The following is a 20,543-nucleotide window of genomic DNA, read 5'->3' as shown; positions in this document are numbered from 1 at the left end:
TTTTTCCTTCCAAACAGACAGAAGCAGAGAAAGTCTGCTCTATAATATAAGAATGTTCCAGGTAAAACTCTCTTTAATTAAATGGGATCCCAAAAGGAAGATGTGAGGGTCTTACATTCTATTCTCAACTGGCTGAAATATGAGGAAATGGTAAAATAATGTAAATGAATATAAAAATTTATGCTTGGTTAATATGGCAGTTATGGCAGACGTATCCTACTGGCTAAAAAAGAATTACAGAATTAAAGAACAAAAAAAAAATGCTTAAAATCAAGTTCAAAATGGAAGTTCAAAAAATAATGCAAAAGAGACGTGTATTATATATACTATTTGCCATCTCTTCCATTTGCTCAAAATAAATTGTTTTTCTTAATTTCTAGGCAGTTTATGTAGAGTAGTATCAATTAAAAACAACAAATGCAGTTTTCCCAGAGCAACAAACAGCACATAGCAAGGGCAATCAGTGTTATCGATCCAAGTGATAGTGTATCCTAAGTTAACACTTCCATTGCCTAATACATCATATTAACAGTTCCTCTTTCTGCAGCTTACACTTTGTGGCAGTAAGAGCAAGCATCACTGATTATTAAGAAAATATAAATCAGATGTAAAGCTCGGTGTAAAATTATAAAATCGTCTCATTTAAAGCAAGAAGGAGATTTCAGAAAAGATATCACATGATGATACTACAGAAACGATGCCAGACATAATATAATAAGGGTTAATTTATTAGAGGTATGTTTCAAGGGTAAATGGAAGGACATCTGGTTACCACCCACATCACAAAAAGCTGAGGGTGCAGACACCCTCAAAGAATCCTGCACCAGTACACTCCTCCCTCTCAGAAAAGCCCGAGCAAGTGCTTTCTTGGAGCTCCTGCAAGTACTGCGGAGGCTCTGCTGCAATGCAACAATCAAGCACTAAATTGCTTAAAAGGATTTCCAATATAAGTTGGAAATTCCAGAAGTTATCTCTGCTCACACTATGAGCTATTTAAGCTTTTTGCAAGTTTACACTGTATTCTGTCATATTGCTCACACAATACCTTGTACATAATTGTAAATACACGTCACAATTTGTTAAACCACAGTTTGTCAGAAATTCCATAGTTCTGAAAGGAGTACACTGGAAAATTAAAATGTAATATTTTGGAATTAAAAAACAACAAAAAAACACTTTGATCTCATGTCTGGTTCTGGTCTGGCAGGAGTAATATCTCTACACCCATTTAAAAAATGAGACATTGTAGAAGGGGGACTAGGTGACCATAAAAATCAATGACAGCTGAAAATACAAGCCAGCTGTCCTAACCTATCAACCTTCTACTATATCAGCAAGCTCTTGCCTCCATATTTCTGATTCAGCAAAGTATTTGCATTTCTAAATAAAAGATTTCCTGGCTTTCATTTCCATCTGGATAAATTATTCTACCTGCATCACACTCGGTGCTGCTGCCTTCTACAAACCGCGTCCCTTGAGGACAAGCGCAGGTGTATCCCCCTGGTCTCAGCAAGCAGAGATGGCTGCAGACATCTTTACAAGGATTAGGCACTGAAATAAAATGTGATAAAGGCTGCTGAATAAGCAACACAGCATACTGGAATACGGCAGGGGGATTTCACAAGTAGTAATATACCTCATCAATACCACACATCAAAAATCTAAACAAACCTAGATCCATTTTCAAAACAACTGATTCCCCTTTAGTGCATTTATATCAAAACTTTTTTTCTGCCTTTTCTTGCATTATTAGAAGCCAGAGGAACACAAGATGAAGAAAGAGAACATTCCCAAGACCCAGCACCATGGAACTTTCTGACTCCCAAAGCTCTAACTCCTTTAAAATAGCCTGCGCTCCTCTGGACATCCTACCGTGCTTACTGCAGATGTCTCAGAGCTGAAATAGTTTCCTTGGATGCAGCATTAAATGAAGAGTACTTTGTATGTTACTTGTATAAGATTCCCATTGTGTCACTTAGCAATAATTTAGTACTAAAAGACTGTAAAGAGAAATGTGTAGTTTTCAGCTATCAATATAGTTTTGGGTAGGTAAAAAATACTTAGCAGCCTATTCCATTTTTATACTTTAAGAAATACTTTAAGAAATACATTCCATCACATGCTGACAGATGTATTACTGGAATATTACCACGTCCCTTACTACCAGAAAATAACTACTTTTTTGCAAACATCATTACCAACTTAAATCAGATAGGAAGGAATGGTTCATCTAGGATGCTGATTACCTACCTGACTGATTGTATCTGTGCTGGTGATAGATGCGCACTTGAGTGAGCCAGGGGTTTACAGTCAGCACTTTTATTTTCTCTCCGCTTCCAAATTTATCTTTCTTCCAGACTTCTCCTCGTTCTTTAGCTATCCAATATAAATGGCCTTCAAAGACATCAAGGTTGTATGGACTGCCTACTTCTCAAAGGAACCAAACAGCAGACTATCAGCAAGCAAATCTCCAGCAGGGTAGGTGATTCTTCTTCAGCTTATCATTTCATCTAATAGGTTTATTTTCAGACATTTTTAATGATATATAATATATATAGTGTATATATAGTGATATATAACACCACACAATTGACCACTTCATGCCACTCTACCATCAGACTGCTTAAAAACATATATAAAAGAGCAAAAATCCCCCAAATTGGTCCTGTAAGTTATCCTGAGTGTTCCTAGTTCCAAGGCACCGTGAGCCTTGCACCTGGTGTGCCATTTACCCCAGTATAAAGCAGTATAAAACACTACCAGTGCTTGCTTTTTTTTTTTTTTTTTTTTTTAAATAACCTTGCCTCGAAAGGAGCTGAGGTTTTGAAAAATCAAGTTCTATAATGCTTATTAGCATACAACTTAGTTATTATTAAGTGGATCGTAAGTTCTTACCTCCATGTAACACTATGGTTCTGTCGGTTCCATCAGGTCTCATTGATTCAATAATATTTTCTTTAGAATCACTCCAATAAATCCTGTCATTGTTCAGATAATCAATAGAAAGACCTGTGGGCCAGCCGAGGTCTTCAGAGACCAGAGTTTGTCTTTGCTGGCCATCCATCCAGGCACATTCAATCTTTGGCTGCCTTCCCCAGTCAGTCCAATACATGAGCCTGGAGAGAAAAAAAAAAAAAAAAAAAAAAAAACACAACATGAGTTGGAATTTGATCATCAGGATCATTTTCTGGAGTTTCATGGAATGGGTCAGTTGTGAGACTAAAAGCTGTTCAGCAGCTTCTGGTTCAGAAGGGAGCTCAGGGAACTTGCAGAGTTCACTGCACACGCATGTTTCAAAAAATATCAAAGAACTCTTTTTTTTTTTTTTTAATCCTTTGTCCTGATTTTGGAGAAAGAGCGATTTCAGTACCAGTTTTCGCAGTGGATGAAAAGTGGCTGTGGACATTTTCAGCATCTATCATTCACTATAAATTTACAGAGTTAAGGAGCTGCATTGAGGACTTACGGGGACGTGCACAGTCGTATTCCAGCTGGGAGAAGGACATATTCTAGTACCTTGTGATCAATACAATCCTGTGACCTAGCACAATAATACACCCAATACTGGCGGTGTTCAAGAAACGTATAGATGAGGCACGTAGGGACATGATTTAGCAGGTAGGTTTTTGAGGGGCTTATGATTGATCTTAAAGGTCTTTTCCAACCATAACGATTCTATGATTTTAAGATGTAAAACCATTGAAAGTGCCAAACATTTAAAATGCTTTCCATCCAAGGAGGATATATTTATTTCTTGGAGGTGATAGAGATTCCCATCAATTTCCCCCTTTCAGGAGCAAAAAAGAAATGTGGTGGGCAGAGAATTAGAAAAAGCAGCTCTTCATTTGGCCTCCCTGATGTAATCATCAATACAAGTACCTATCTGAGATCTAACCCTAAAATACTCATACAAATAAATAAAATGCCCATATATGCAAGCTTCCTAATATTAGTGAAAAGACAAATGTCTCATTGATGATACTAGCATTTCCATAAATTGAATATGGAAATCACTGCCTTTGTCATTCTGTCATTCCAGTAAAACTTAGAGTGTGTTTTTTTCTTTTCTTGGCCATCAAACAGTATTGAAAACAATTTTGAGAAGTCCTGTAATACTTGCCCAAGCTTTGGATTGACTGCAATAGCTGCTGGTTGATCCAGTAGAGAAAAGATAAGCCATTTTCTGTACCGTCCATCTAACTTTGCCACTTCTATGCGATTAGTCCCCGCATCAGTCCAATAAAGATGCCTAAAGTACATAAAACACGAAGTATTCCAAAAGTAATTATCTAATATCTTGGAGAGGAATAACAGAATCTTTTTAAGAAGAAAAGCTACATCAGAAAAACTGCAGCAAGGTAAGAGCAAATAAAGAATTGGTTTTATTGACTGAATGATTATATCTAAGCATTTTAAATCTGAAGCATCCAGACTGTGTCAGAAATATCCAATTCCTAACTATAGGCAATTTCAGGAAAGACAATCCATAGGCTCACTAGCTTTCACCTCTGCCAAAGTTTCTAGAGTTGTCCCTTGTTCCTTGCCAAATCATTTTCATTAAAATGCTACTGAGAACTTTCATGGTTACTTTTAAGCACGGGAGAAGGCTAATAAGCATCTTTTATAGATTTATAGATTTATTTTTTCAGGAGAAAAAACAAAATCTCATTCGAAAATACAATTATCATGGAATTCATGTAAGAACTCAATCTATCCAGCTTCGAAGAGAATCCTGAGCACATTTTATAGTGTCTATCTATAAACACTAGGCCCATGGTTTGTTAATTTGGCATTAGACAAAATAAATTACAACTATGTCCACCACATCCTTTAACAGTTACACCTCAGTGTGACCTAATGATTTTCAGGATTAAGTAAGAATCTCCATGTTTTAGCACTGAAGAGGAAGCACTGTCTTTTACACACAACTACAAAAATATTATTTTTTAAATAAAGACATTTATTCATCAGGCTTTTGAGTCACTTCCGTTTTGGGAACATCCCATAGAGCAGAAGGCTAGGAAGAACTGGGAAGGTGCATTGGGAATGTTTCTTTTCCACAGCAGAGGAAGCTCCTTCTCTGCTGCTTACCTGAGTCCTAACAGGAGGATCCGTCTGACATGAAGGTCAGGGTACTATCACCTGAACGGTGCACAACTGATCGGCTAGTTGAGGAGTCGCACAGGTTTCCTCAGAGAATATGTGATGCAATACTTAACATGCATTTGACCAAGCTACCTGCTGTCTGGGTAAATGGAAGCAATTCTCCTCATTTACCTTGAGACCAGATTTTGCACTGTTGGATTAGATCCCTGACACAATCAGTGTGATGTATTTTTCCAGCCTTTCAACACACATACCTTCCAACCCAGTCAACAGCTAGCCCATCAGGACTAACTATGTATTTGAGATTTAAGTCAACTTCCTTTGTAGGATTGTTTCTACTGCTGTCAAATGTGGGCAGATAGGCACGTTTGATGGATCCGAACTCAGAGCCTTGTCCCAGAATACTGAAGTACACAATACCTTAAAAAAAAAAAAGCACATAATTTTAAAAGTCTAGCTATTCCGTATTTTTTTGAAAATTCTGATTTTTCTGAGGTTCTTATGTCAAGAGATACATTTTTCTATTCATAAAAATGTAGAATTGCCTATTCAATGAAATTATATCATGTGAATGCTCAAATCCTAAAGCTATAAAATTCTTAGGCCATGAATATCATGAGTAAGATACACATCTACAGTCATACTGGCCTACATTATCAAGAACTGTGCCCCACATTTTTAAAGAGTGAAGGGCCCTTTTTTTTTTTTAAAAAAAAAAAAAAAAAAAAGAATCTTGTGACTGGTTTAGATTGTTAGCACCCTGAAAGTTCATATGTGGCCCAGCACAGTGGCCCCATGAAAAAGGCAAAGGCTGGAGAGGCAGTAAGAGGCAGTACAAAATACCATCAGTATCTACTTAGAAGCTGCCATTCCCGTTTAATATAAGGATTAGTCCTTGCAAGACATGAACCATACTGGGGACTGGAAGATGCAAGAGAGAAGAAAATAGCTCATTTTAGCAACCCTCTGCTGGTGCTTAATCCCAAAGAGCCACAACTCCACAGCTCGAGACAGAGCAAAATAAAAGGAAAAACAAAAAATGAAAATTAGTTGTACTGAATTTAACATTAAAACATTAAAAGGAAATACATTGATGTGAAGGAATGACTAGAAAGAAAGGGCACATTCAACCAAGTTGTGGCCAGTCTATCTAGTTTGATTTTGATTTCCAGTATAAATTAAAAATCTAACTGGCAAAAATCAGTCTTTTTAAACCAACCACTGAATGATTGAGTACTTGTATGTCATGCATACTTACTCAGGCCTATCCCTTCAGGGTCCCAGTCATAATCTAGAGCTTGGATGCGCTCCTGGTTATCAATATAGTCGGAGTACTGTGCTGATGAGATATTGTATCTTCGAATTCGCACATTATCTGGCAGCAGTAACAACGGAGGATTACCTGAAAAATGATTATAAGTTTTACTTCTCTATTTACCTCAGAAACAAAAACCAACCAATCAACAACAACAACAAAATCCACAAATACAGAAAGCCATTTACAGTCACACAACAGCTGGGATTTTCACAGGATCTGTTTAGATAGGAGGTAGAAGGAGAAAAGGGACAGTTACGCAGTTTCAGAGTTATTAGAAATACACAGATTTACAAAATTAGCGAAAATCTCTGAAAATGCTTAATATCGAGTATAGTATGATCTTCACCAGAGACTATGCACAGTGGCGATCACTAAAAAAAAGTTCACAAAAGCTTTTAAGTATCACAATGTTAGCATCTTAGTACCTCACAACTTGCAAACAGAATGCAGCTATATGTTATGCAGCTCAGCAAGCATGGCTCTCCACTATGCAGAGCACAATATGGGGAGCAACTTTGGCAACAATTAATAAATTGCCAGTTACTTGAGCTGGCAGCTCTCTCAGCTCTTCTACCTGGAAGGCATTAAATTCAAATGCCTCGACATTCAGATGGATGTTCTCTTACCTAGACACAGGTTAATTCTGAGTTACTTTTAGTGTCCTAATAACCTAACTATGGAAGGTATCCGTCCCACCTGGCTCACTGTGCTGGTGATAAAATTTAATGAAAAAAATTAATTCGACTTTTACTTCTCCAAGGACAGTCCCATTTAGAGTCAAAGACTCGGTTCTTAGGCCTTTCTCCAGAAAACAAATTCTCCTACATTAATCACATGTTCACTGAAGCAATGAGAAATTATCAAGGGATTAAGGCACTCACCTGGGAAAGGAAAAACTCATTTACCAGTCCCTTTTCTGGTTCGTAATCCTTAACTTCCTACAAAATATGCACTTTAACACAGATCCTTTTCCCACAAAACCATGGCCAACTACTGGACAAGACAAGTGACTCTCTAATAACCATAAAATTCAGTGTTAAAAATACAGCATTCCTAGTACAGCAGTACATATATCGGGTGTTAGGGCACTCTCCTGGGATGGGCTCTTAAACCTTCCTAGTGTGGGTTATAAGGTATTTGCTATGGGGGAAAAAAGGGCGCACAACTCGTTTCCATAGTCTGTTTTCTGAGAACTGAACTCCAATGTGTGTTCTGAACACCGATAGATCCAAAACGTTTAAACTCCTGCAGGATGCAGTTTTGGTCACAGGCATCCTGTCCTGAAGATTCCACTAGTTGACTCAATACACTATGTTCCCATCACGCATTTCTTAAAGCTGTTTAAGTACTTTCTGTAAATTATATTGTCTCAATTTTTATATAATACCGTTGCACTACCACCTTTTTTCTTTCCTATTTTCTTCAGTTCTCTATTAGCAGTAACTTTCTGAACCAAATCTTTATCTATTCAGTGACCGTCACATACTGTAATCACTGCACCGAATATGATGAAAAGGTAATGACTGAAGCTAAGCACAGGCCAAAGTCGTTCTGCTTGTGTACCTCATTCCAGGAAAAATGAATGGCAATCTGTCATCAAAGTGCCTTTAATTGTACCAGTTTAATGCAAGTTTCTTCTGATGCATTACTTGGAAGACAAAATCTAAAACCTCAGGAACAGGGGCTAACAGGCAGCATTAATTTCCTTCTGATGACAACCATGGGATAAGTAGTCTTTTGTCTGCAGAAAATTTCAGGGGAGAGGAAGTCAAGTATGCAAACCACTTTCAAAGTATTATTTTTAAGGCTTGCAACTGGAGCAGAGATGGAGCACTTCTATTTCCGATTATGGAAGAGAGAAAAGACAGACAATCCTATGCTGTAGAAAAAAAAAACCAAAAACTTTTCTTCCCATTATTCCCCATTAAAAAAAGAGGATTTTATTGATCAGGGTGCTATACTTCAGTGCTCTTTGCAAGTAGCAACCAATCTTGTTGTCAAGTTAACATACCATTGGCTGCACACTGTTTCCCCTGTTGATCACCCACGGACCTGAAGCCATCTGCGCAGAAACATTCGTAGCTTCCTTTGGAATTCTTGCAGTCCTGGGTGCATGTTCCGAAGATCTCACATTCATTGATATCTATGCATAAGTGGAGAAAATACACCTAGAGCTTAGTCTTCCACATGCTAGTCACCTTTGCTCAGTGAAATGGTAGGCCTCTGTCTTCCTAACATATTTAAAGGATCAATAATACAGGAAATGACCTTTAAGTCAGAATCACATTCATAACAGAACTCTTTAACCCTCATCTATTTTCCTTTAGTCTTAACTACAGATTGCTACCAGCTGCATAGCTCCTGCTTATCAGATCACTTCAGAGACATTTTTAATCATCTATTTTTGAGCTAAATCATCAAGAAAATAAAAGAAAATGTATGAGTACATGGAGATATAAGAGAATATCCAGCTTGAAACGTTGAAGCAAAGGTTTCCTTTGGGGAAATGCATCATCATATTTTAACTATATATACTTACGTTTAAAACATGGCACAACAGACCTTTATTAAAAGGTCTGTTCTGAAACAGAATGAAACGGGAGTATAAACTTTAGTAAGTTTCCTTTCGCTAAGGAAACTCAGCAAATTTATTTCTTTCCAGTTGCAAAGACATGCAACAATGAGAAAGAAACATACCTATTTATAACCACCAAAAACGGGTCTAAATTTGGAAGCCAGTTCTTTGGCGAATGAGGTCTACATGTTCAAAAACAGTATCCAGCAGCAAAATGTGTCAGAAAACATCTGGTGAATATATAATAATTCTGTTTTAATGCAGAATGAGTACTTATATTAAAGTGATGGAATGACAGGTCACTCAACATTCATCAGAGAGATGTTTAGAAATAGAAAATACCATCACAGGAGTTTCTGTTAAGTTCACTGGCTTTGTACCCTGGCCTGCAGGAACAGATAAAGCCTCCTTCATTCAAGTTGGTACAGTTATGCTCACAAATATTTTCTGTACAAGTTCGTTCTGTTCCAGGATCTGAAAAAAATATATATAAATTAGACAATTATAACCAAGAAAAAAAAAAAAAGAATAAGGGGGACATAACTTTCATCACTGAGGTCTGTGAAAACTGTTTTCAAGAGCAAAGTTAGTTTCCTTTTCTTCTAAGTGATACTCTCAAGTAATACTTTTTTTTTTTTTTTTTTTTTGGTCTTAGGCATAGCTAACCAAGAGGGGATGGTAAACACTGGTCAAGAGAGCTCTCGGGTAAACTGGTTTCATCTGCAGACACAAGCACAGCCGGGATAACAGCTGTGAACATTCAAGCTCACCCTCCCTTAGAGGAATGGCATTCAATGCTACCACCAATATGAAGCAACTGCAGCAGCTATTCTAAGAGATTTGAGAAGGCCATTGTCTCATTTCTACCTTGCCCACCTGACTCCTTCTCTAACTACCAGTCCTTCCTTAGGACCTAAACAGAAAACATTCTCAATTGCTATTATGCATAATACAGACCCGACATTATTTATATCTGTAAATTAAAGATGACACCTTGTCCATGCAGCACCTACTGTAAAGTCTACTGAAGTCAATAAAAGTCACTGCCCCCTGAAACATGCTTATAACAGAAAAGGGAAGTCAGGGATAATATGTAATCATAGTATGTAATAGATAATGAAAATTGTATTATTCTCAATGTACATACAGGATTATGCCAATTCTCACATATTCTATTCATATATGGAATACTTTGAAACACAGAATCACTATATGTAAGTAGAAATTATTATAATGTATGTTTGTTGACAGAGCATGAAAAAAGATACAAATGCATGGCAAAACTTTTACATTAGGCTAATTATCTCATTTAAACACCTAAATCCAAGTGCTAGTTAAGTTTAAATACCTCAATTTTACAGACATGTAGAAATATAAATTAATTACTAAATTAATTGTATACAAGCACACTGATACAGAGTTTCTCTGTTCTCCATAATCCAGGTATTTGATACGGGAAACAAAATGACTGTTATCATCTGATCTGTATTTGCATCTACGCACAAACAGTAGAAGGCTGACTGCCAGGTGTCTTTGATTTGCACTGTGCCGTATTCCTTTTTTACTTTCATATTTTCATCAAGTCATTCCACTATGTTCTACTATCTAAAGACCATTGGGAAGGTATGTGAAACCGAGAAACCGGCTGCTTCCAAACAGACTGTGCTATAAGCCTCTGAGATATGTGTGCTTTGCAGGTATGCTGAACTGTAAAATCACCAGTGCATCTTTTGGCAGACTTGCCCTTGAAGACATCAGAGCCTGAGGAATTGAAACTGTGACTACATGGTTGTATTAGCACTCTGAAGCTTTTTATCTATACTCATTTTTACATCAATATATGTTGACATTAAAAATGTTATATTTTTTTCTCCAGAGTGTCTGTCAGAATATTCTCTCTCTTCTCTCAAAAATAAAATGCTTTTGCATCTGAATGACTGCTAGCAAATTTATGATGCATGCTTAATCAAAGCTGTGAATGTACAGAGGAAGCCAGTCTGAGTAGTGGGTGTCCTTACAAACCCTGTGGTCATGTTTGCACACAAGAAAAGAGAAGTATCTCAATATATGATTGGTCTCAGAAGGGCCAGATGATACCTATACTGGTGCAGAGTCTGCCTTAGAATATTTCTGTGGGTTGGTCAACTGCAATTATGACTTAAAATTCATGGTATTATAGCCTCCATAATCTAAACTATTTCAAAACAAGGTCAAAGGCATTTTTGCAATGCATAAACACTCTAAGCCTAAAAAGAATTTCTTACATTTTTTTTCCTGAAGAACAAAAATAAACAATACAGCCATGAATAACAGGATAATTCTAGCACAGACTAATTAAAATCCGTGGTTTTTTCTTTAGCTTTCTATTCCAAAGCACGCAGGTTTCAGTTCCAACCCATTCTGAAACTGGTTTCAGTTTCAGAAATTCGTATTTCAGTAATTCTGAAATACTCTATTCTATTGATATTACTACTTACTGCAGCCCATTTCATCAAAATGGTCTCCACAGTCATCGTAATTGTCACACACATAATGTAGAGGAATGCAGTTTCCATTGCTGCACTTGAATTCATCAGCTGTACATGGTCTTAGGGTTGGTTCTCTACCTACAGTTGAGAAGGGAAACATTCCTCTGTCACAACTTCAGTACCAACACACTGCAGATGAGCAAGCGGGTACAAACTGGTAACAAAATGACAATAGTGATTCAGGAAGTCCCCTTTTTATAAAGGGGAAAGGTGATTCTTCTTGTTAAGTATTGCATAATAGTTGCATTTACTGCAGGTTACAATTTACTTTAGACTGAAGAGCTATTAGCAACCTAAATTTAAAAAATACTCTGGAAGAAAGCGAGCAAATATTATCAGTAAGCAATCAAAAATATAATCAAAATTGATAATACAAAATCAACAGAGTGGGAGCTTGATGAGGTATCTGAGGGCAGAACTCTATAGAATATTAACAGAGCTTCTAGAGGATCTGGACCTAAAAACCAGCAATGTTGTACATAACAGTAATGTAATACGTAAATATGTGACAAGAATTCTGAAAAAGACATTTTATTTAAAAAGTCCTAGTTATCCATCCCATCCTTATTTCAAGATACAACCAAACACTTCCTTCTTCATCTTTTTAAGTGGAGTTCTTAATAAATTGGCACAATTTAATTAATGTTTGTAATAAATGACAATTCTATTTTGAAAGCCTTGCTTTGTACTTTTCAGGCAAATAATTGATGATTTTTGCTACTTTTATTGAGAGATGCAAATGTGTAGTACTAATAATCATGGCTCAAATCATTTAATGCGAAGTTCTAATTCTTGCATATTTATGTTCAATTTTTACATTTCTTCAGGACTTTGCTGTTATCAAACATTAAATACATCAAAATTACTGGATTTTCTCTACTTTATATAAACATACAGTGTTCATCTTTTTCATCACTTCCATCTCCACAGTCATCTTCCTGGTTGCACAGCTCATGGCTGTATATACAGCGATTGTTTTCACACCGGAAACGGAATGGAGGTTCACAAGAAATATCCACTGAAACCACAGAGATCAAGTCAGTCATACTTCGACATTTAATGCAGTTAAGTCACAAGTTATCCCAGTCACTCTTCTCTGGAAACATTGGTATTTTTCCTATATTTTAAAATGCATTGTGGGGGCATTCTAGCACACAGGAAGTAAATTACCTCCACATTTCTTTATATGGGACATAAAAGCTAGGATTTAATGTCAAGCTCTTACTTCAAGGATAATATAATTACTTCAGTAACTGATAAAAAAAAAATCCAACATGCTAATTAAGCTGCTATTTAGTGCATAACTTACAAAAATATATTTAATTCATACTTCTGGCATCCCACAATTTTAGAGCTAAAGTCGTGATTCCTCACCAATGTCTAGAAAAATATCCTGACTCTTCCAAGTGCTTTAAAAGCTAAGCATCTTAAAAAAAAATACTGAAAATATCTCTTTAATGGTAAACCAATGGCCATATTTTACACACCAAGCTTGAAAATAGTGAATAGTGTCCCTACATCTTTGCTGTGTTTCTCCCCACTTTGATAACTACATATACAAACATCTGTAAAGCAATGAAAAACATACAGTAGGAAGACAAAGAAAATAAAGGTGTATGAAGCAAAATTCTCAACACACATCCTGAAATGAAATCTGTGAGAAATTCCATTAAAAACAAAATATTTAACATCTACTATTTGTTCTCTCTATTGTAAGCAGAGATTTTATCATGCATGTGAGCAAGATTGTTCATTTTACTCTATTTATTCCCTCTTACAGCAAAGGTGAAGTTCTTCATCAGAGTCATCCCCACAGTCATTGTCACCGTCACATTTCCAGTATGGCTGGATACACACATGGTTTTTACATTCAAACAGCATAGGTGGACAATATGTACCATTAGGATATCGTGTTGCTGAAGAAAAGAAAAATAGGAAATTTCAATTTCAAGTGAAAATTCTAACTTTTTCTGAAAAATACTCAGGAGATGCTGTTGTTATTTTTTCCTTTGATAGCCTCATCTACTTAGAAGGAAAAGGACTAAAAGGCAGCGACAAGAGATTGCAAGCATCAAGAACTTCTTAGTAACTTGATTAATTCAGGTTCAAATGAATGATGAAGGAAGAGAAGTTACTCCTCAGAGGCTTTGGGAATTAAATTGTCATTATTTTCACAAATACTGTTTGCAGTTGCTACTGATAATATATTTCAGTAATCAAGAAAATAACAAAAGGCATCAACCCTGAACCACTAAAGTACCGCCTAAGGCATCTAACTACAAATGGACTTAAGTTGATATGACAGAAAATCTACCCAATTCTGTAAAAGCTCTGAGAAAACAAACAAACCCAAACTAGATCAAAGAAAAAGCACAAATATGACTCTGCCAACACACGTAAACAAAACACATCCTTGCCCTTTCAGCAGCTCCTCATATGCTTTTCCCTCCCTTTAAGAGGGATGTTATGTAACTCAGATTCTGGTAGATTAATTGCTATGATTTAGATTTCAGGATATAAATGCCATTGCCAAAATAAAGGTACTGTTGTGCAGATGCCCCTTTTCACTTAAAACAAGGGTGTTAAGGTCAAGTGCAAGGAAGATATGCAAAACAGCTCTGACACCAACATGAAGAGAAAGGAATTCTCCCTGGTACTAAAGCACAGATCATTTAGGCATGAAAGCAAGAATCAGCACTTTAATACCTCCAAGGCCAGGACAACCAGTACAGGTAAAAGCACTAAGGAGATATCTTCATTCCCCACAGGAATGATACTTTAGGAGTAGAGAGTAGCTGTGTGTGCAAGCTACAATTTCTGGACTATCTTCATAGTATATAACAGATTAGAGAGGGAAGAGTTAAGCATAAACACATCTAGTTTCATTGGCTTCACTAGCACCTTACGAAACACTAGAGAATCCTTTGAGGATTACAAAAACAATCCCAAGATCATTTCAAAACCTCATTACAGCACAGAAGCAGTGGAGACAGTGCATTTTGAAATGTGAAGTCAAGAATTTTGAAAGAATCTGTATCATCTGCTGGACCATTCTTGCACTAATTACGAATTACAATTAATACAAGAAATGACAACCCATACATGAAAAGGCAGAATCAAACTTCTCCTGAATTTTTCTGACATCACTGAGAGGGACAGGAATGAATACCTCTGAGGAGTCATGTCACTTAAATAGAAAAATAAGCACAAATCTTTCTGGAAGTGAGCTCAGTGAGCTCCATTTGCAAAGCTTGAAACTCACGACAAGTTGCTTCATCAGAGAAATCAAGGCAATCTGCATTTCCATCACATTTGAAGCGCTCCGCAACACAGTGTCCACTCTCACATTGGAAATAACCTGGGTGGCAAGTTCTCAACTCTGGAAAGATGCAGAAATATCTGTTGAAATGTCTTCTCATCAAATCAAGCTGAAATGTTTGTTTTTCAAAAACAATTTCCTTAAAGACTGTAAAATCCCACCTATTAAAATCGTGGTATTCTCTACTCTGGTAGTGAATTCCCATAAGAGATCATTTTGCAGAATAATTTATCTCATTACAACAAAAATGTGTACATGTGATGATGTGATATTCAAAGACAATACGCACCACAGTCACGTTCATCTGAATTGTCTTCACAGTCATCATCATGATCACAGATCCATCGTGAAGGAATGCATCGCAAATTGTCACAACGGTATTCACTCTCTGTGCATTCCCGAGGACCTTCAATTAAAACAAAAGTACAAATTTGTGAGTTTCCTCAGCTAAAAAATTAAGCATACTCATTAAAATGCCTCATTAAAGCAGGCAAAAGTAATACTGCAGATACTGTGATACACTCACAAAAGTATCTAAATGATATTGGAATAGCATCTCTGCATACTTCTTACATCATACTAAATATTTCATGTTGTCGCACCTGACAAAGAAGAGGGCACTCCATTGCAGATGTTTTTGCATTACAAAATTATACAGAAAAAAATCCATATTCATTGCTTAAAAACCATATTTTCTTACATTTGCACACAGGACAATGTACTCATTCAGACAGTATTTCCTAGCAGCAAACAGGCTATGTGCATTATTACAATGACTGTATTTATCAATGTTTTTATGCATCCACAATGCTTCATTGAGATAGATTGTGAAAGTTCAGCTATGAAAATACAGGCAGTTGAGTACCCCAAGGGAATGGCTGCAGTTAAAAGCTACCTATCTGAGCTGTTCTCTTAAGAAACAGGAGGCTAGTTGAACTATATTGTGATTCAAGAAAGAACTCACTGCAGTTACGCTCATCAGACCCATCTCCACAGTCGTTATCTCCATCACACTTCCAGCGTAGCGGGATACATCGATGATTGTCACAGCGGAAATCTCCAGAAGGATTGCAAGTCATATCCTCTGCAGTCAACAAAAAATGAGACCACTACACATTAGCATAGTCTTTGCATAAGGTGGAATACACAGAAGATAATCGAAGTCAACAGAGATTTTCATAACGCAAACTGGATTAAGTAATAGAAGAGTGACGAACGGATAACTGAAATAATTATACGAAACTGGGCTGCAACCACAAAGAAACCTTATACTATGATTACTGCTCCTTGCAATGAAGTTTGACCAGAGTGAGGGGTGCCCCAGAAGACTGCCACCTTTCTCCACCCATGGAAGAGTAAACAATAGATGGATTGTATTAGCCTACAAATAAAGAACCTTAGGAAATGAAAGCATTTTTTTCTGAGAGTTTTGGTGACTCAGAGAAAGACAAACATTTTTTATAATTCTATAAGCAGAAAAGGCATGCTGCCTTCATAGAGCACTACTCTTTCGAGTACTCTCTGGTTTTGGTAATAGCGATCTGAATGCCCTCTAAGCTCTGTGTGTAAGTGTACGAGCCATTTCAAAATAAATGCAAGGTTCTAGGGAAAAAAATGACACACTTCCCATATGGACAGTCTCAACAGTGTAGGAGGTAAGCTAAGTAACTAAAAAATGACAGTTGTAATTATCTAGAATGAAAGTTTGCTTAAGCAGAAATATTTCCTGTTTCATTTGATGACGTATCGGGCGAAATAATAAAATCCTGGATTCAGGGCTTATAAACATATGAGTTGGAATTGTTTCACAGATAATTTTTCTGAAGACAAGTAACTATCAGTAATGAACTGGTATCAAGCAATGTATGTCCAGGTATATTATTGCTGAGAAGACTTTCAAAAACAAACAAAAAAACCCACAGGTGTTTCCATCTTGGAAAAATACTTTAGGCACAAGGTTATGTATAAATGACCTCCTTCTCCAGACATACCACAGCCTCGCTCGTCACTGTTGTCTCTGCAGTCATCGTTGCCATTGCACACTGCCCACAAGGGTATGCAGCGGTAGTTGGTTCTGCAGCTGAACTCTGTGTGGTTGTCACAGCGATAAGCAGGGCCCACTGCAACACAAGAGACAACAGTCAAAGCAAGGTCCATTGCTTATCAGAAAGCTGATCTCTTGCCAGATCATTCTGACATTAAAATTTGTTCTGTTGCACCGTCAACCACTTCTACTAAAGAGAAGTGCTTGCTAACTTTGTTGCAAAAGATGAAGTGTTGAAGCCATCTGGTTTTATTATTCTTTCATATCCAAAAATCAGTGAAAAGGCATTCACTGCTTCCACATACACTTCTCTTTCTCAACAAATGTTTCTATGGTCCAAATGAAGAACCTGTTGACCTCAGGGAGGTCAGAGTGGGAGCACACCAGTTTTTGATAACCTGCCCAGAAAGTTATAAGTCTTTTCCCCTTCAGGAGTATGACAGCAGGACATTACCACATAGTTTCTCTTTTTTTCTAGCACTGCTTAATACACAATGACAGTTAGCTTGCAGAAAATAATCTTTTGCAAGAAATATCTGACCTCTGGAAAACAAAGCAACACAGCTTGCTCTCCTTTTGGTAGCTACTACAGCTAAATGCTTACAACTGCTACGTGCTTACTGCATTCGTTTAATGGCTCATCAGAGTTGTCGCCACAATCGTCATCCACATCACACTTCCAGGACTGTGGGATGCAGCGGCCGTTATCACATTTAAATTGACCCGGAGGACAAGTTCTGCTGGCACAGTGAGTACTATCTTCATCTGAGTTGTCCCCACAGTCATCCTCTCTATCACACTGCCAGGCTTCTGGGATGCATCGTTTATTGGCACACTGCCACTGATGACTCTCGCACTGGTGATTAGCTGAAAGAACACAAATTGCCTGTTACAATGCTGAAACCTGCAGGGATGGTCTGTTGCTGTAGCTTTGTGTCAAATTAGTATGTTTTTTTATCAGGTTGAATATTTATAATGCCTGCACCAAAAAATCAAATATCGGTATTTACTTGAGCAGTTAGGGTAGAGATTTATAACACTGTACAAGCTCTACAGCTCATAGGAATGAAAAAGGCAACAGCTTCTCCTAAAATGGAGGCTATTAAACCATTCAAACATGATAGAGGCAGGGGTGCCAGTCACTTATAACTAGAACTGTGCACTCTCTGCTAATGTTAGCAGTGCTGGCAGCCTAGGGAAGCTCTGAAGGGCTATGAAAATTGGAGTCCACCTTGTTCTTGGCCTCTGATTTTGTATCTCACTGGACACCATCCTACTACACCTTTTCATATACACTGCCAAACTGTTCAAGAGGAGACAATACAATACATTTTCTAAACTAGCGGATTCTTTTCTATGCATGAGATGATGAACATAAGGAATGATATAGACCTGAATTTTACTATACCTGGTACTTTAATATCAGTGACACTTTATGCAGCTACCACATTTCTACTTATTTAATATTCCCCTGTGCTGCACTGAGGAGGCTCAGCTATATCATTTAATTTAATTATGACATTGTCAGAAACATTTTGCTAACAAAAGGCAAGGAAAATATCAATTATATGACCATACTGCTTTGTTTTTCCTTTATATTACACTAGGCTTCTAAGCACCAAAATTGCATTATTTACAAGAGGAATAAGGCTGTCCTGTGAAAAATAAAACAGGCCTTTATTTCAAAAGCATAATTAGCCTGTATTTCTAAAAAGTTGTCGTTACATATAGGTCTTCAAAACAACCTTTCCGTGTGATCTGGATTATGTGCAGTGCAAAATGTCAAATAGTTGCATCCCTTCATGATCTTGAATATGGGGAAAACTAAGAAGCTTTAGGTTCCCCACATTTGGCATGGTTTTATTTCTGATTTAGAAATCTGGTCCTATGTCTGGCATTTTTTACCTTAGATTGTAATTTACATCAGCAAAAATCTCATTCAAAAGTATTGAAAATGTTAGTATTTACATTTAGTAGCATTTTTGCTCTCTTTTACCCTGCCTTTGCACTGAGGTAAATCACTAAGAGGTGCAAAACATTATCAAATCAGGATCTCTACCACACCTTTTCATTTGTAAAGAGGGAATAACAATCCTAAAGTTTACGCATTATCTATGGGTTAAACACAAAACTTACTTAAAATTACTACTGGTAACATACCACAAAGTACAGGATCTTCATCTGATCTGTCATGGCAATCTGGCAGGGTATTGCACAAGAAATGTGGACTGGTGCAGTTCCCATCATTACACTGGAATAGACCAACGGCACAGTATCGGTGTGGACAAGTAGTGGGTTCATCGGAGCCATCTCGACAATCCCTCTGTCCATCACATTTCCACCAGATAGGAATACACCTACAAAGATAAAATGTTTTCTTTCATCAGGAAGAGTCTTTACAGACATGCAGCCGTTGTTTTATGGCATAAAAGGCAGTCTTTTCTCAATGTTATTTCCCATTTAATTTCCAAGACATCTTAGATTTCATGTCATCTGCTTCATGCCAGAAGACTGTCAGCAGGAACAGATGATGCTGATGACTCTTGAGAAGAGAGTTCAGAGCAAATTAATACAGAGGGATTGAATTTTGAAGTATATTCATAGTAACTGATGCCATGCTTCACTCATGCTTTTTACATCAGTCTTCAAATAGATTTTTAACCACATAACATTTTCATAATTCACTTGAACTTTAGTAATGACAATTCTATTGAGGATAACACTGTAACACTGCTTGAAAAGGCTATCCAATCAACCTATCTTTCTCACATATCTGAAAGTGTTAGAGTGCCAGCACAGCAGCTCTTATGCTACCATTCCTCTCCCCTGACCACAGTCATCAAAATGGGGTCATGAATGCACCTCTACATTAGATAAATGGCTCTTCTAGGAGACAACACACACTTAACAGTTAAAGACAGAAACGAGTATGTTGCAAAAGATGCACAAAAATTAAGAAAAGGTTCCAATTTTGTGAATTCTCTAAAAAAAGGCATTTGGAACAATATGTTGCTAACAACACAAACTTAATTACATTAGTAACGTCATAACAGCAATGAAAGGAGAAACATTCAATTTAAGAAAAGCCCTCTAGAAATACTTTGTCAAAAATAAAGCCTGTCTGGCTTGTATTTGCCTAAACATTCCAGAATTACAGAGATATCAGGAGAAAATGCTACTTTCATACGCTTTTGAAAAGCCTTATCTGGAGAATACAGCTCTAAAATACATTGAAGAAAGATGATGAGCAGCAAACTTACCTCTCAGAGTCTGCACAAAGAAACTGAGTACTCGAGCACATCGGCAGGCAGTGGGCTGTATTGCCAAACTGTACTATCATGAAGTTATCGGGACATTCACAGGAATAACCCAGACCACCAGCTTTTATTAGACAAAGATGGGAACAACCACCATTGTTGGTGCCACAAGGATTATTAACTGGCAAAACAAAAGAATAAATATTACCATAACTTGCAAACCTCAGGACCCAAATGTCTCAATTTACAAGAGTCTCCTCAACTACGGTATGCAGACTAATGACATCACTTGATAAACAAAACCTACATAATTAGACACCCAGAGAAATAGGTATGATCCTATTGAGCTGTGACTTTTAAAAACTAATGGTTTCAAGCTACACATTTCCAGTCTGA

General features: G+C 37.1%; 1 protein-coding gene across 2 annotated transcripts in view; it reads right to left on the bottom strand.

Annotated features, from left to right (window-relative positions):
- Window positions 1–20,543, bottom strand: part of LRP2 (LDL receptor related protein 2) — a 109,460-nt gene that overhangs the window by 8,286 nt on the left and 80,631 nt on the right. Inside the window, exons 55-72 of one of the 2 annotated variants that reach the window (XM_088519452.1) lie at window positions 20,151–20,328; window positions 19,051–19,247; window positions 17,512–17,757; window positions 16,838–16,966; window positions 15,811–15,930; window positions 15,136–15,252; window positions 14,790–14,906; window positions 13,306–13,443; window positions 12,423–12,545; window positions 11,477–11,605; window positions 9,342–9,473; window positions 8,436–8,567; window positions 6,365–6,508; window positions 5,361–5,526; window positions 4,121–4,249; window positions 2,896–3,116; window positions 2,251–2,427; window positions 1,432–1,551 (exon numbers count right to left, since the gene is read on the bottom strand). In XM_088519452.1, the coding sequence (XP_088375578.1) occupies window positions 1,432–1,551; window positions 2,251–2,427; window positions 2,896–3,116; window positions 4,121–4,249; window positions 5,361–5,526; window positions 6,365–6,508; window positions 8,436–8,567; window positions 9,342–9,473; window positions 11,477–11,605; window positions 12,423–12,545; window positions 13,306–13,443; window positions 14,790–14,906; window positions 15,136–15,252; window positions 15,811–15,930; window positions 16,838–16,966; window positions 17,512–17,757; window positions 19,051–19,247; window positions 20,151–20,328 (2,715 nt within the window). Of the gene's footprint in view, window positions 1–1,431; window positions 1,552–2,250; window positions 2,431–2,895; window positions 3,117–4,120; window positions 4,250–5,360; window positions 5,527–6,364; window positions 6,509–8,435; window positions 8,568–9,341; window positions 9,474–11,476; window positions 11,606–12,422; window positions 12,546–13,305; window positions 13,444–14,789; window positions 14,907–15,135; window positions 15,253–15,810; window positions 15,931–16,837; window positions 16,967–17,511; window positions 17,758–19,050; window positions 19,248–20,150; window positions 20,329–20,543 lie in introns of both variants that reach the window. The other variant, XM_088519451.1, reaches the window with a different exon arrangement.

This window comes from Tinamus guttatus, unplaced genomic scaffold, assembly GCF_059628265.1.
Source record: "Tinamus guttatus ecotype Peru unplaced genomic scaffold, ASM5962826v1 Tinamus_guttatus_pri_ptg000060l, whole genome shotgun sequence".
NCBI classification, from domain to species: Eukaryota; Metazoa; Chordata; class Aves; order Tinamiformes; family Tinamidae; genus Tinamus; species Tinamus guttatus.
Note: the sequence above shows the minus strand (reverse complement) of the source record. Positions and strands in the feature narration are given on the sequence as shown.